Source organism: Mustela putorius, unplaced genomic scaffold (assembly GCF_011764305.1).
Source record: "Mustela putorius furo isolate JIRA1106 unplaced genomic scaffold, ASM1176430v1.1 tig00003834_pilon_pilon_pilon, whole genome shotgun sequence".
Classification (NCBI taxonomy): Eukaryota; Metazoa; Chordata; class Mammalia; order Carnivora; family Mustelidae; genus Mustela; species Mustela putorius.
The window spans coordinates 100991748-101009660 of record NW_025421987.1 but is presented as its reverse complement, the minus strand read 5'-3'; the positions used below and the strand labels follow the sequence as shown (position 1 = coordinate 101009660).

Genomic DNA, 17913 nt, shown 5'->3' with positions numbered 1-17913 from the left:
ACAACTGTAATCAAATCATATCCTCTCAATTTTACAGACATCTACAAAGGTTGTATGATTCAGCTATTGTAGATATTCAACTCATTTCTGTCTCTAGATAAGTTCCAGACCTAGTCAATAACATGTAAAAAAAAGTGTGGAAAGAAACCGCTATGATCCAATCTTCAAAAGTAAACCCTCAAGGTGGCCAGGAAGTCCCAAAGTCTCCACTGCCTTCAAGAAAAGATAGTATCAGTAGCCCATGGGATAAGTAAAGGGGAATAAAGGTAGTACCTAAGACATACATTCTAGTTAATAAATGAACTAATGTACACAATAGTCACTATCCCACCCCCCAAAAAATTTTTAAGCCTAAAAATAAATTCTAGTTAAGTATCAGGAAGTTATTCTCAACAAACAGGTCATTATCCTAATAGAGGTTATATTAAAATTATATGGCGATTAAGCCAATAGTGACTACTTACCAGGATGCTTTTGTTCCTTCTGCAATGAAAAATAATAAGCATCTCTTCCACCCCAGCATACTGCCAGACCAACAACCAGGATGTCATCACAACCTTTAACAGGAATGCCATCATCTCTAATAGGGGTTTCCTGAGGTGAGCTAACTAAGTAAATCAAAAGTGAAATAATTTAAAATCTCAAAACAAAACCATTAAACTGAATGTTAAAAACAAAAACAAACAAATAAAAAAAGGTGATTGGGGGAAGAGAAAGATGGTGGAAGAATAGGAGACCTAAATTTCATCTGGTCCCAGGAATTCAGATAGATATTTATCAAACCATACTGAACACCTACAAACTCAATGGAGACGGAAGAAAAGAATAGCAGCAGTTCAATGAACAGAAAAGCGACCGCTTTCTGGAGATTAGGATATGCAGACAAGTGAATCTGAGGCAATATTTGGGAAGATAGACCACAGGGAGGGAGCCTCTTTCAGCTTGCTTACTGGCAAGTGATAAAGCAGTGGAGCCCAAAATCAGAACTTTTTAAGATGTCTGTTCTGCTGAGGGACATCACTCCAGTGGCTAAGCGGAGGGTCAACCTCTCTGGGACAGTGTGGTCTCAGGATCCTTGGGTCACAAAAAGACCAGGGGTGACTGAGTGTGGCAGAGCTCCCAAGTATCAGAGGAGGGAAGCCAGCTACAAAGACGGAGCTGAGGAGTGGGCTCTTAGCTTGGGGTTGTCATAAAACGTGATCTGCAGCACAATTGGGGCACTACTCTTCAAGCAAGGACCCAACAAGTGGCAGATCCAGAGAGACTCCCTTTCCTCCCCAGGGAGGTGCAGCACCAGAGAACACTACAGGAATCTGAGTTTGGAAACTCCAAAAGGGGTCATGTGTCAGAGAGCCAGAGATAGAAACACTCAGTCAAAGGCTGGGTGAGCATAGAGTGCAGCCAGAGATCAGGGAGAGAGAAGTGATTGACTGCTTTTCTCTGAGAGCTGATTGAGGAGTGGGGTCCTGAGTTCTCAGCTCCTCCAGGGCCAGAGATTGGAAGGCTGCCATTTTCATTCTCACCTTCCAAAGCATATGGAAAACATTCATGGAACAAAAGCTACCAAGAGTGAACCCAAGCAGATTACTTAGCCTGGCCCCTGTCAAAGGCGGTGCAATTCCATCTGCCTCAGGCAAAGACATTTGAGAACCACTGCAACAGGCCCATCCCCCAGAAGATCAGCAAGAGCATCCAGCCAAGACCAAGTTAATCAATCAATGAGAACCACAAAACTCTGGCACGAGGGGAATAGAGCACATAGAATTAAACTTTTATTCCCACAATTCTTTAGTCTTTCAAAGTTCATGTTTTAAATTTTCATTATTTTTTCTTTTTCTATTTTTTAAAAATTTTTCTTTTTTCCTTTTTCAACTTCCCTTATTTTCAGCTTATCTTACTATCTTTTCATCCAATCAATTCCTTTTCTAAATCCTTTTTGTCATTTTTATAGTCATATTCTATCCCTTCATTGTATTTAACCTTATTTTTGTATATATACATATACATATACATATACATATACATATACATATACACTACATGTATATGTATATATATATGCTTTTCTTTCTTTAAAGTTTTGGGATACAGTTTCTTCTAAGAGACCAAAAGAGACCCTAAATCTAGCAAATGGCTTTGTTCTACTCTCCCACCTGATCACATTTTTTCCTTTTTAAAAAAGTTTTTTTCATTCTTTTTTCAACCATCTTATTCCTTTTTAAAAATCTTTTAAAATTTTCATCTTTATAGTCATATTCTATCCCTTCTTTGTATTTACCCTTATTTTTGTAATATACATTTTTCTTTAAAATTTTAGGAGGCAGTTTCTTCTAACAGAACAAAATACACTCAAAATCTAGGGTGAGCCTCTGTTCTATTCACTAGCCTAATCATATACTTTCTTTCTTGCTTTTTTTATTTTTCCTCCTTCCTTTTCTCTCTGGTTTTGGGGCTCTATTGATTTGTTTAGTGTATATTTTCCTGGAGTCCTTGTTACCCTTTTAGCATTTTGTTCTCTCATTCATCAGTTCTTCTCTGGACAAAATGACAAAACAGAATAACTAGCCTCAAAAGAAAAAAAAAAGTACAAGAGGCAGTACCAACTGCCAGGGATTAAGGACATTAGTAAGACATCAGAACTAGAGTTAATAATGATTATTATGTAGATGCTATACGGGCTTGAAAAAAGGATAGGCAGTACTAGAGAATATTTTTCAGAAAAATAAAAAAACTAAAATCTAACCAAGTCAAAATCAAAAAGGCTATTAATGAGGTACAATCAAATATGGAGGTTGTAACTGCTAGGATAAATCAGGTAGAAGAGAGAAAGGAATAACAAATGATGGAGAATAAAGAAGCTGAGAAAAAGAGAGATAAATAATTACTGGATAATGAGGGGAGAATTCAAGACTTAGTGATACCATAAGACAAAACAATATTAGAATAATTGGGATCCCAGAAGAAGACGACACAGAGAAGGGGGCAGAAGGTATATTAGAGCAAATGATAGCAGAGAACTTCCCTAATTTGGGGAAGGAAACAGGCATCAAAATTCAGGAGGCACAGAGAACCCCTCTCAAAATCAATAAAAATAGGTCAACACCCCAATATCTAATGTTAATGTTAAGTCTCAGAGACAAAAGAAAATCCTGAAAGCAGCTCAGGACAAGAAGTCTATAAGCTACAATGGTAGAAACATTAGATTAGCAGCAAACATATCCACAGAAACCTGGCAGGCCAGAATGGACTCACATGATATATTCAGAGCACTAAACAAGAAAAATGTGCAGCCAAGAATACTATATTCAGCTAGGCTGTCACTGAAAATAGGAGAGACAAAAACTTCTAGGAAAAACACACAAACAAACAAACAAATAAACAAGAACTCGAGAACACCAAACCAGCCCTACAGAAAATACTGAAAGGGGTCTTCTAAACAAAGAGAGAGCCTGAAAGTAACATAGACCAGAAAGGAAAAGACAATATAGAGTAACAGTCACCTTACAGACAATACAGTGGTACTAAATTCACATCTTTCAAGAGCTACCCTAAATGTAAATGGGCTAAATGCCCTAATCTACAGACACATGATATCAGATGGGATTAAAAACAAACAAACAAACAAATAAACAAGGCCCATCATTATGTTGTCTGCCAGAGACTCCTTTTAGACTGAAAGACACCTCCAGATTTAAAGTGAAGGGGTGGAAAAACATTTACCATGCTAACAGACATTAAAAGAGAGCTGGGGTGGCAGTCCCTGTATCAGACAGATTTTAAACCAAAGACTATAATAAGAGATGAAAAAAGACACTATATCATACTTAAAGGGTCTTTCCAATAAAACAATCTAACAATTTTAAATATTTATGCCCCTAACATGGGAGCAGCCAGTTATATAAGCCAATAAACAACAAAATCAAAGAAACACATTGATAATAATACAATAATAAGGGACTTTAATACCATCCTCACTGAAACGGACAGATCATCTAAGCAAAAGATCAACAAGGAAGTAAAGGCTTTAAATGACACACTGGACCAGATGGACTTCAGATATATTCAGAACATTCCATCCCAATGCAACAGAATATACATTCTTCTCTAGTGCACATGGAACATTCTCCAGAATAGATCACATCCTAGGTTACAAATCATGTCTCAATTGGTACCAAAAGATTAGGATCAGTTCCTACATATTTCTTGAGCTCACTGCTTTGAAACTAGAACTCAATCACAAGAGAAAAGTTGGAAAGAACCAAATACATGGAAGCTAGAGAGCATCCTACTAAAGAATGAATGGGTCAACCAGGAAGTTAAAGAAGAATTTTAAAAATTCATGGAAAAAAGTGAAAATGATAATACAACTATTCAAAATCTTTGGGATGCGGCAAAGACAGTCCTAAGAGGAAAGTATATAGCAATACAAGCCTTTCTCAAGAAATAAGAACAACCTAATGCTACACCTAAAGGAGCTGGAGAAAACAGAGCAAATAAAGCCTAACCCCAGCAGGAGAAGAGAAATAATAAAGATAAGAGCAGAAATCAGTGAAATAGAAACCAAAAGAATAGTAGAACAGATCAATGAAAGTAGGAGCTTGTTCCTTCAAAGAATTAATAAGATTGATAAGTCCCTGGCCAGACTTATCAAAAAGAAAAGAGAAAGGACCCAAATTCAGAAAATCATGAATGAAAGAGGAGAGATCACAGCAAACACCAAAGAAATACAAACAATTATAAGAACATATTATGAGCAACTATATGCCAGCAAATTAGACAATCTGGAGGGAATGGATGCTTTCCTAGAGACTTATAAACTACCAAACCTGTGAACCAGGAAGAAATAGAAAACCCAAACAGATCCATGACCAGTAGGGAAACTGAAGCAATAATCAAAAATCTCTCAACAAACAGGAACCCAGGGCCAGATGCCCTCCCAGGGGATCTCTACCAAACATTTAAAGAATAACTGATACCTATTCTCCTGAAACAGTTCCAAGAAATAGAAATGGAAGGAAAACTTCCAAACCCATTTCATGAGTCCAGCATTACTTTGATCCCAAAAGCAGACAAAGACTCCATCAAAAAGGAGAATTACAGACCAATATCCTTGATGAACATGGATGCACAAATTCTCATCAAAATACTAGCCAACAAGATCCAACAGTATGTTAAAATATTATTCACCATGACCAAGTGTAATTTATTCCTGGGCTGCAAGGTTGGTTCAACATCTGCAAATCAATCAATGCGATACAATACATAAATAAAAGAACAAGGACCATGTAATACTCTCAATAGATGCAGAAAAAGTATATACAAAGTACAGCATCCTTTCTGGATTAAAACTGGGGGATATAAGGAACATGCAGTGTAGGGATATAGAGAACATGCCTCAATATCATAAAAGCCATATATGAAAAGCCCACAGTGGGGTGCCTGGGTGGCTCAGTGGGTTAAGCTGCTGCCTTCGGCTTGGGTCATGATCTCAGGGTCCTGGGACTGAGTCCCGCATCAGGCTCTCTGCTCAGCGGGGAGCCTGCTTCCCTCTCTCTCTCTCTGCCTGCCTCTCCGTCTACTAGTGATTTCTCTCTGTCAAATAAATAAAATCTTAAAAAAAAAAAAAAAAAGCCCACAGTGAGTATCATTCTCAATGGGGAAAAACTGAGAGCTTCCACCCTAAGGTCAGGAACATAGCAGGGATGTCCACTATCACCACTGCTGTTCAGTATAGTACTGGACGTCCTAGCCTCAGCAATCAGACTACAAAAAGAAGTAAAAGGCATATGAATCAGCAAAGAAGAAGTCAAACACTCACTCTTTGCAGATTATATGATACTTTATGTGGATAACCAAAAAAACTACACTCCAAAACCTCTAGAACACATACAGGAATTCAGTAAAGTGTCAAAATATAAAAGCAAAGTACAGAAATCAGTTGTCTTTCTATAGACCAACAGCAAGACAGAAGAAAGAGAAATTAAGGAGTTGATCCCATTTACAATTGCACCGAAAATCATAAGATACCTAGGAATAAACCTAACCAAAGAGGCAAAGAAACTATACTCAGAAAACTATAAAGTATTCATGAAAGAAATTGAGAAAGACACAAAGAAATGGAAAAACGTTCCATGCACGTGGATTGGAAGAACAAATATTGTGAAAATGTCTATGCTACCTAAAGCAATCTACACATTTAACGCAATACCATCAATTTTTATTTCCTAAGAGATGGAACAAATAATCCTAAAATTTATATGGAACCAGAAAAGACCTCAAATAGCCAGAGGAATGTTGAAAAAGAAAGCCAAAGTTGGTGGCATCACAATTCCAGAATCCAAGCTCTATTATAAAGCTGTCATCATCAAAACAGTATGGTACTGGCACAAAACAGACACATAGATCAATGGAATAGAATAGAGAGACCAGAAATAGACCCTCAACATTATGGTCAACTAATATTTGACAAAGCAGGAAAGAATATCTAATGGCAAAAAGAATGTCTAATGGGAAAAAAAATACAAATGTTGTTGGGAAACCAACACCACACACACAAAAATAGACTCAAAATGGATGAAGGACCTCAATGTGAGACAGGAGTCAATCAAAATCCTTGAGGAGAACAGAGGCAGCAACCTCTTTGACTTCAGCCCCAGCAACTTCTTCCTAGAAACATTGCCAAATGCAAGGGAAGCAAGGGCAAAATGAGCTATTGGGACTTCATCAAGATCAAAAGTTTTTGCACAGCAAAGGAAACAGTCAACAAAACCAAAAGACAGCTGACAGAATGGGAGAAGATACTTGCAAATGACATATCAGATAAAGGGCTAATATCCAAAATCTATAAAGAACTCATCAAACTCAACATCCAAAGAACAAATAATCCAATCAAGAAATGGGCAGACGACTTAAAGAGACATTTCTGCAAAGAAGACATCCAGATGGCCAAAAAACACATGAAAAAGTGTTCCACATCACTCTGGATCAGGGAAATGCAAACCAAAACCACAATGAGATACCACCTCACAGCAGTCACAATGGCTAAAATTAACAAGTCAGGAAATGACAGATGTTGGTGAGGATGTGGAGAGAGGGGAACTCTCCTACACTGTTGATGGAAACGCAGTCACTCTGAAAAACAGTATGTAGGATCCTCAAAAAGATGAAAATAGAGTTACCCTATGATCCAGCAAATACACTACTGGGTATTTACCCCAAAGACACAAATGTAGTGATCTGAAGGGGCACGTGCATCTGAATGTTTATAGCAGCAATGTCCACAATAGCCAAACTATGGAAAGAGCCTACATGTCCATCAACAGATGAATGGATAAAGAAGATGTGGTGTATATCTACAATGGAATATTATGCGGCCATCAAAAAATGAAATCTTGCCATTTGCAATGATATGGCTAGAACTAAAAGGTATTACGCTAAGCAATATAAGTCAATCAGGGAAAGACAATTATCATATGACCTCACTGATATGTGGAATTTGAGAAACAAGACAAAGGATCATTGGGGAATGAAGGGGAAAATGAATCAAGATGAAACCAGAGAGGAAGATAAACAGTAAGAGACTCTTCATCTCAGGAAACTGAGATGTTTGAGGGTGTGAGGGATGGGGTGGCTTGGTGATGGGCACTGGAGAGGGTATGTGCTATCGTGAGCACTGTGAATTGTGTAAGACTAGTGAACCACAAACGTGTACCCCTGAAACAAATAAACATTATATATCAAAAAAATAAAATAAATTTTAAAAAACAAAACATACAAACAAACAAACAAACAAAGAATGATAATAATACAAAACTACTTGATTGGCAAAATTTCCAGATCTCTAAAATATGCATTATTTGGATGGTCATTTTTAGGTATGTGTAAGATCTTTCTAGGCTTCCCATCTGTTAAGATAATTGTCACTATGAAAAATTTAACAAAGATCTCCTAAAATAGATCTATAATAATAAGTAAAATGGTTATTAACTAAATCTTTTTTTTATAAATATATTTTTTAAAGATTTTATTTATTTATTTGACAGAGAGAGATCACAAGTAGACGGAGAGGCAGGCAGAGAGAGAGAGAGAGAGGGAAGCAGGCTTCCTGCTGAGCAGAGAGCCTGATGCGGGACTCGATCCCAGGACCCTGAGATCATGACCTGAGCCGAAGGCAGCGGCTTAACCCACTGAGCCACCCAGGCGCCCTTAACTAAATCTTTTTAAAGCTGCATTTTGAATTGATGTAACTCAAACAGAAATAAAGACCATTTGAACACTACAAGCATCCTACTTCTTGGTGAAGATTCAGGTATGATTTGGTATCTAGATTCAACAGTTTTTGTAAAATAAGGCATCTCCAACTTTATAGATATAGGTCAAACACCAATCTATCTTATTTGCAATTAGATCCCTAATACCTTGAAAATAAATGGCACATATTTTTTAAATTTAAATGCTAACCCCAGCATAGAGAATATGCTCAATTTTATGTATGTTGAATAAAAAATGGAAAGTATTAGTCAACACAAAAAGTACATAAAACATGTCATTAACACATGTGGCCCATGACCTAAGTGTCCACTGATAGACCAATGAATAAGGAAGATGTGGTACACATATACAAAAAAAAAAAATGAGAACTTGCCATATAAGACAATATAGACTAAGAGGGTATTATGCTAAATGAAATAATTTAGACTGAGAAAGACAAATACCATATGATATTACACTTCATATGTAGAATCTAAAACAAAAACACACAAATAGGGGCAGCTGGATGGCTCAGTGGATTAAAGCCTCTGCCTTTGGCTCAGGTCATGATCCCAGGGTCCTGGGATCGAGCCCCACATCGGGCTCTCTGCTCAACAGGGAGCCAGCTTCCCTTCCTGTCTCTCTGCCTGCCTCTCTGTCTACTTGTGATCTCTGTCTGTCAAATAAATAAATAAAATCTTTAAAAACACACACACACAGACATATAAACAAAAAGCAGACTCAGACTTATAAATACAGAGAATAACTGATGGTTGCTAGAGGGTAAGGAAGGGTGGAAAAGAATTTACCATGCTAATGGACATCAGAAGAAAGCAAGAGTGGCAATCCTTATATCAAATCAATTAGATTTTAAGCCAATTAGATTTTAAGAGATGAGGAAGGACACTATATCATACTCAAAGGGTCTGTCCAACAAGAAGATCTAACAATTTTAAATATCTAAGCCCCCAAGGTGGGAGCAACCAACTATATAAACCAATTAATAACAAAATCAAAGAAACACATCAACAATAATACAATAATAGTAGGGGACTTTAACACTCCCCTCACTGAAATGGAAAGATCATCCAAGCAAAAGATCAACAAGGAAATAAAGGCCTTAAACGACACACTGGACCAGACGGACATCACGGATATATTCAGAACTTTTCATCCCAAAGCAACAGAATACACATTCTTCTCTAGTGCACATGGAACATTCTCCAGAATAGATCACTTCCTCGGTCCTAAATCAGGACTCAACCGATATCAAAAGATTGGGATCATTCCCTGCATATTATCAGACCACAATGCTCTGAAGCTAGAACTCAACCACAAGAGGAAGTTTGGAAAGAACCCAAATGGAGACTAAACAGCATCCTTCTAAAGAATGAATGGGTCAACCGGGAAATTAAAGAAGAATTGAAAAAAATCATGGAAACAAATGATAATGAAAACACAACGGTTCAAAATCTGTGGGACACAACAAAGGCAGTCCTGAGAGGAAAATATATAGCGGTACAAGCCTTTCTCAAGAAACAAGAAAGGTCTCAGGTACACAACCTAACCCTACACCTAAAGGAGCTGGAGAAAGAACAAGAAAGAAACCCTAAGCCCAGCAGGAGAAGAGAAATCATAAAGATCAGAGCAGAAATCAATGAAATAGAAACCAAAAAAACAATAGAACAAATCAACGAAACTAGGATCTGGTTCTTTGAAAGAATTTATAAAATTGATAAACCCCTGGCCAGACTTATCAAGAAGAAAAGAGAAAGGACCCAAATAAATAAAATCATAAACGAAAGAGGAGAGATCACAACTAACACCAAAGAAATACAAACTATTATAAGAACATACTATGAGCAACTCTACGCCAACAAATTTGACAATCCGGAAGAAATGGATGCATTCCTAGAAACATATAAACTACCACAACTGAACGAGGAAGAAGTAGAAAGCCTTAACAGTCCCATAACCAGTAAGGAGATTGAAACAGTCATTAAAAATCTCCAAAAAAACAAAAGCCCAGGGCCAGATGGCTTCCCGGGGGAATTCTACCAAACATTTAAAGAAGAACTAATTCCTATTCTCCTGAAACTGTTCCAAAAAATAGAAATGGAAGGAAAACTTCCAAACTCATTTTATGAGGCTAGGATCACTTGATCCCCAAACCAGACAAGGATCCCATCAAAAAAGAGAGCTATAGACCAATATCCTTGATAAACACAGATGCGAAAACACTCACCAAAATACTAGCCAATAGGATTCAACAGTACATTAAAAGGATTATTCACCACGACCAAGTGGGATTTATTCCAGGGCTGCAAGGTTGGTTCAACATCCGCAAATCAGTCAATGTGATACAACACATCAATAAAAGAAAGAACAAGAACCATATGATACTCTCAATAGATGCTGAAAAAGCATTTGACAAAGTACAGCATCCCTTCCTGATCAAAACTCTTCAAAGGGTAGGGATAGAGGGCACATACCTCAATATCATCAAAGCCATCTATGAAAAACCCACTGCAAATATCATTCTCAATGGAGAAAAACTGAAAGCTTTTCTGCTAAGGTCAGGAACATGGCAGGGATGTCCATTATCACCACTGCTATTCAACATAGTACTAGAAGTCCTAGCCTCAGGAATCAGACAACAAATGGAAATTAAAGGCACCCAAATCGGCAAAGAAGAAGTCAAATTATCACTCTTCGCGGATGATATGATACTATATGTGGAAAACCCAAAAGACTCCACTCCAAAACTGCTAGAACTTGTACAGGAATTCAGTAAAGTGTCAGGATATAAGATCAATGCACAGAAATCAGTTGCATTTCTCTACACCAACAACAAGACAGAAGAAAGAGAAATTAAGGAGTCAATCCCATTTACAATTGCACTCCAAACCATAAGATACCTAGGAATAAACCTAACCAAAGAGGCACAGAATCTATACTCAGAAAACTATAAAGTACTCATGAAAGAAATTGAGGAAGACACAAAGAAAAGAGGGTAGGGAAGGTTAGGGGGTTGGGCAAAATGGGTGAAAAAAAAGAGTCAAAGATTACATACGCTTCTGCTTATGTAATGAATAAGTAATGGGAATAAAAGACAGAGCATAAAAAATATAGTCAATGATACTGTAATAGCAATGTATGGGGAAAGATGGTAAACACAGTGTAATGTATAAATTTGTCAAATTGCCATGTTGTTCACCTGAATTAATGTATCATTATGTGTCAACTATACTCAAGTAAAAAAAATTAAAAAACAAAACACACGTTCTATAAATTGAAGATCAAATACTCAAACTTTTATGAACAAATTCATGCATAAATACAGATTTAAGAAATCCTATCAAACCTTTGCTTTCCACAGAAGGTTGTCAAGCTGATTACAGCTATTACCAATTATACAAGATCCTTATTGTCATGAAGTAAGACAGGGATATGTATAAATGGCATTACCTAACAAAAGGTTCAAGTCTCTTAAAACCTGGAAGGGCTCTATGACCTTCGGGGTCAACATTTTGGCACAGAATTCATGAACATCAGTTGGAGGTACAAGTCTATTTGACATAAGTACTGAAATATATAGGTTACATACATTGTTTAAAATATAATACCTTTTTTCTACATACTTTTGTGATTATGTAAGTGAATAAGGAAATTACAAAGTAATAGAAAATAATTCATAAGCACTGATGATTAATAAAAACCACAATGCTATGTCATTAAAATACCAAAAAGGAGATCCTTGTTCAAAATACATAGTTTTCACAAACTTATATTCTAATATTAATATATTATATATAAATAATCACATACACATATATATGATTTTCTTTAAAAAGAAACACCATGTTTAATGGTAAATTTTAGCATACTCTAGCACCAGATATGGCCTGGAGTTAAAGAAGAAGTGACAGATAGGGGACCTCTGTGAAGCCTCATAAAGTGAAAAGGATAAGGAAGTCAATAATCAAACAGAAGAGCTCCATGGCCTGACATAGGGCCAAGTCCAGACTAGCATTGAAGAAAGAGCTACCATTTGAGAGATGGATTCCTGATACACCCAATAATCAAGTGCTGGCCCTCAAACCAGCCACAACTGTGGTGCCTGCAGCAGCAATTAGCTTGGCTTCTATGTCTTTGTCCTGAGAGAAAAGACTGGTCTGGAACTCCTTTTGGACCACCTAGTATGGAGGTGTGCTCTAGGAAGGCTCTTTAGGTGGGATCTGTGGCTTATGAAGAAAGAGGCAGACATAGGCCTGATTAGACCACAGCTACAACAGTGGATCAGTGCTAGGTAAATGAGTAGTCCCTTGGTGGTCTACATGAGTTCAGTAGTCCAGCTTGAGCTTTTTTCTCAGTGCTTGGCTCTCATACCCACATGTCCTGGAGTCACCCATCTCTTATACCAGATGGGAACTATTATTAATCTAGTTGCGCTCAACAATAAAGCTGTTCTACAGGTAAACCCACATAAAAGAAACTTTAATTGAACTCTGAATAAATTTATTACATTTAATATCCCAAACTGAAAAGGCTCAGGCCCATCCCAAACCACTATATTACATATAAAGAAGAAAATATGAAAAAATTTTTAAAAAAACTCTTACCTGGCTTAAACCTACCACCAATAACAGCACTTTTCGATGTCGAACTACTGATCTTTTCACAAGCCAATGAGATGGAAAATCGCTTTTTGCTCTGCCACTCCTTAATGAATGTTCGAAAGAGAGTTTGGTCACTTGCTACATCAATTATGGCCAAACTTCCTGGGCTGAATGAGGTTGGAGTTAACTGCAATCCATCTTGTGATAACTGCAGTGAAAAAGTTGTGTCTCCAATAGGACTGTCCTCTTTTAAACCATTTCTACTCTCTGAACTTAAATCTGGGTTTTTAATATTTGAAGATGAGTAACTTTCACCAAGGTGTAAAGCACTAAGTGTTTTCTGAAGTTTTACAGAAGATGTTCCAAGAATACTTGGAAATACCAGTTTAGAAGCAGATACTGGAGTGGGTGTAGGAGGAATGAGTCCATTATCATCAACTATATAGTTCTCTTTACAAGGCAAGTGGGATGAGGTTTCAGCATGAAGGGCATTGGTCTCCAGTGTCCCAATCTTGCTTTTTACTTCAATATTAGGGGCAAATGAGATTCCCTGCCCTTGATTTGGCTCCAAATTTGAAATTACTTTTTGTTTGTCATTTACCTCTGTATTTTTTCCTTTCAAATTAGACAAGTTTATAGTTGTTAATTTTTGCTTTTCATTTTCTAGAGGACTGGCCACTTTGTCTAAAATTCTCTGCAGTCCCGGACTTAAATCAAATGATGCCCCTGACCATATGAATGCATTATTTTCCTCTGTCTCAGTTAATTTGGGTTTTTGAGACCTTTCATTTTTATCTCCTCCAATTACTTCTCTTTGTGGATAATCATTACCTACAGTAACTGGATCACTTAGTTCTAATGCCCTAAAAGATACTGCAGTATTCTGTTTCTCTTGGACAGGACATATTTCTACATTGTCCAAAGCTTCAACCATCTGAGCAGAATCTACTTCTGAAAATATAATAGACTCATCACTGAAACAAGTGTACTGTTGCTGATTATCTTGATTCTCATTCATATTTGATTTTCTTATCATGCCCTCTCCTTGCAGACACACAGAATGACTGAAATGGTTTGATGTTAGTGCAGAAGAGAGGGGTTCTTTCACTTGTATATCAGGTGGTTGTTCTTTTACTAGGTAGTCTTCACTGAAACTGTCAAACAGTAAACTATCACTCAAATTCAAACTTGTTTCAGGAACTGGAAGACATTCTGTTTCTATACCAGTGGTAGTTCTCTTTTGAGGAACCAGAGGTATAACTGGTTTCATAGCTTCTTGTGTTTGATAACCTTGAAGAAAACTATTTAATTGAGAGTCAGTGACAGAAAGTTCATTCCTTTTAAAACAAGGGCCATTTTCCCTCAAGAGTATTGGAGAAAGAAAAATTGAGCTTTCTGGAGTCAGGATATCAATCCCATCCGAATCAGTGCCTTGTTTGATATTATCTGCAGGCTTAAGTTCCAAATGATTTTTATTTGTCACTCCGGGAGAATGCTGTTCACCAGGAAAAGTAATACAAATCTCATTCTGAAAAGAGAGTATGGAACTCTGATTGTCTAAGCATTTCTGCATCTTCCCTGTTGCCAACTTAGCATACTTAGCTTCTGGTTTGGCATTTTCAGTTGCCATCTGTTGTATAATTTTCTCTGACTGAGTATCCAGGTAGAAACTATCTTCAAATTCACAAGGAACTAAACCTAAGTCAGAAACACAATTATTCTTTGTTTTGTTTGCCGCATAAGCTTCTGTTTTTTCTTGTTTTCTAGATGTATTTGGAAAATTCTCATGCTGGCCTTCTGGTTCTCGAGTTGGGAGTATCTCAGTTCTGCTTATATTATCTCCTGATACCTGAAAATTATTTGAATTATTTTCCTCACTATTAAACTTCGTAATTCCACACTTGATAATAACATTTGAGTCTCTATTCATATAACTACTGCCTGTCTCACAGGGCATTTGTCTCTCTATTATTTTTTTCTGTTTGGTATAAGTGTTCGTCTGTTTATCAGATTGTTTTTCTGGGCACTGGTTAACTGAGTAGGTGTCACGTTTTACATAAACATTCTGGTTTTTTGAATTGTTTTCTTCCACCAAGACTGTGTTTATTTTTTCTGACTCAACAACAGCAAATTCTCCTCCATTTTCACTAACCATATTAGTGGGTTGACAAGTCACTTTTTTACTCTGGGATTGTCTGATAAAATGTTCCACAAGAATATTATTAGTTTTTGTTTTGTTCTTTGAACTTTGTTCTCTTTCTAATGAGAATGATGCTTTGCTATATTTTCCCTCAGCACAGAATGAGACATTTTCAGCAAAAGGGTCTGGACTTCTAAATTCCACATTCTTTTCATCTAAGGTAAATTCATCCCCATAATAAATAGGATTAGACATAGTGTGTTCCTGTAAGTCAATTCTACAAATCTCAGTGTCTTTTTTAGGGCTACTGTGTTTAGATTGTTTTACAAGTTTACTATGTTTCCAAGATCCAGAGGCAGTACTCATCGTTTTTGAATTGAAACTCTGAGCTTCTTTTTTTGTTTTCTCAAATAAGAGAGTCTGAACAACTTTCTTAGTGCGTGCTCTTCCCTCATTCAGAGAGGTTCTTAGCTTTTCTTTACTTCTATTCAAAGAAGCCCGTTTTCTTGCTCTGGAAATGGAATGTACCTGGCGTTCTTGATTTCCATTCTGTAACTTATCATAAAAGGAGTTTTTATGCTCTCCACTTTTCTCTAAATCTTGCACAGTACTTGGGGAATGCTTAGCAGAAGAATCACTAAACATTGAGTTATTTTTTTTCTGTGATGTTAATCTTTCACAAGATCTTTTAGTTTGGGATATATATTTCTGTTCCTTTACTTCTGATTCACTGCTGGTCACTGAGTGTGTATCAGAATTTAAAAGGAAGTATGAATTCCATTGCACTCCCATTTCAACTAAGTCCTGCTGCAGAATCATTTTGGCTTCTTCCACAATAAGGGCTGCTGCTTCCCTTTCAGTTAAACCTTTTCTGCCAGTCACCCAAATAGTTCGCATATTCCGACGTTCTTCAACTGCTTCCTCTTCCTCATCCATTGCCTTTCGGGCACTATAAAGGATGCAGGAAAAGAAATAAATTAATGTATTGATTCATTCATGCATACGAAAGTATTTACTAAGCATTAACCTAATCTGTTCTAGGAACTAAAGAAATTACACTGAACAAGAGGGAAATATATCTACTATTTTAGAGCTTATGTTCTTGTTGTGGAAATCAGAAAACAAACAAATATTAAAATACATTCTATGTCAACTGGTAAGAGTGGTGTACAAAAAGAAAGCACCAGGAGATGAGTGGTTCTGTAATTTTCAAATAGTATAATTAGAGAAGGCCTCACCAAGATCCATTAAACAGAAACCATTTAAAATAGTGTCATAAAACTTTCATTAAAAACAAATCCTATGTAATATGAACTCTGGACAAAATAATTGAAGGAACTGGAGAGTGACCAAAAGGAGAAACTGAAACCTGGAGTTTACTGATAGGTAAAATTTGAAAAAGAGCTCAGAATAACTGCAAGAGATAAAAAAAAAAAAATCAGAGAAAGTCTGTATTTGAGAGATCCAAGGAAGGAGAACCCCAAATTCTTCATATAAATTCTGCCCAAATATCTGGCTGCCCACTAATCTATGCAAGTGTGGGCAGACTCCAAAGTCTAAACAATTAAACAGAGTTTTGAGTGACTGTCTACTACAGGAAGACAAAGTTTAGAGTTTGAGTTCAGCCAAGCTGATTGATAAAATATCAATGCTCTTCAGGGTAAAATAATAGATCCTATGCCCTACAAGGCAAAACATACACAAAATTGGAACTACCATGAAGAGAAAGAAAACAAACAAAAAGGATGAGATATGACAATTATTAAAGAAATAATAGCCAAGAGATTTCTGTTTCCAACAAGGATGGTGTAATAGGGACCAAGTTAGCCTGTAACCCAAAACAACTAAAACCAAGGCTAGCTCTTAAAAGACATTGCAGCTTCCATTTTGCTCTCTCTTGGATTACTTACTCTAGGGGAAGCATAGGACAACATGCAGCTCTATGGAGAAGTTCACATGGAGAACTGAGCACCAGTTTGCCAGTATGTGTGCAAGTCATCTTAAAAGCAGATCCAATTCAAACCTTCAGATAACTATAGTCCCAACCAACAGCTTTACTAAAACCTCAAACCAGACCACTAGCAAAGGTGCCCTCAAGTTCATGACTCACAGAAACTTTGAGTTAATATATATTTATTGTTGCCTTTAAGCCACTAAGTTCTTTGAGATATAATCTCTACACCTAACATGGGGCTTGAACTCATGACCTTAAGATCAAGAATAGCATGCTCTTCTGACTGAGTCAGCCAGGTACCCCTAAGCCACTAAGGTCTTAAAGTAATTTGTTTCATGGCATTAGCTAACTAATTAGCCTACTAAAATTATGAAACTTCAAAGATATAAAAAAGAAATCTCAAGGCCTACATATTTAGCACAAAAGAATTATATTCCCATTAAAATTCTTAAAAATAACATGCAGAGCAAAGAAAGAGCATTTTCCTAAAACTCAGTAAAAGAAAGCACGGACCAAAAATTTATATCCAGCCAAGATGTGCCTCAAATATTAAGGTTACAGAAAAACAGTTTTAAACATACAAGATGTGGGGAATTCTGCTCTATATTAGTCCTCAAGAAATCTATTAGTGGATAAGTTTCATCCAATCAAGAGATGGCTAGAAGTGGTTCAGCATTAAGACCAATGGTAAGAATTAGAATAAATAAAAATGTAGATTTTATTAATTTTCCATTTCTACACCCTACAAGGATGGGGACAAGGATGGAAAATTAATGTACAAATGTTATACGTTGAGAAAAAGTAGAAAATGTACTTTTTAAATGGAAGGAAAAGGACAGGAAAAAAGAAAAAGTGAGCTCAATGTCGATAACTATTGTTCAGGCAGTATGTAGGTATTATAGAATACCATTAAAATCTTGACAAACCAGGAGCACCTGGCTCGCTCATTT

General features: G+C 36.7%; 1 protein-coding gene across 5 annotated transcripts in view; it reads right to left on the bottom strand.

Annotated features, from left to right (window-relative positions):
* The window catches only part of LOC101691920 (DNA polymerase theta), a 136996-nt gene that overhangs the window by 53280 nt on the left and 65803 nt on the right, over positions 1 to 17913 (bottom strand). For 4 of the 5 annotated variants that reach the window (XM_045088842.1, XM_045088844.1, XM_045088845.1 and 1 more), the window contains 2 exons: positions 12873 to 15958; positions 465 to 608 (listed from right to left, as the gene is read on the bottom strand). In XM_045088842.1, the coding sequence (XP_044944777.1) occupies positions 465 to 608; positions 12873 to 15958 (3230 nt within the window). The remainder of the gene's footprint in view (positions 1 to 464; positions 609 to 12872; positions 15959 to 17913) is intronic. The other variant, XM_045088843.1, reaches the window with a different exon arrangement.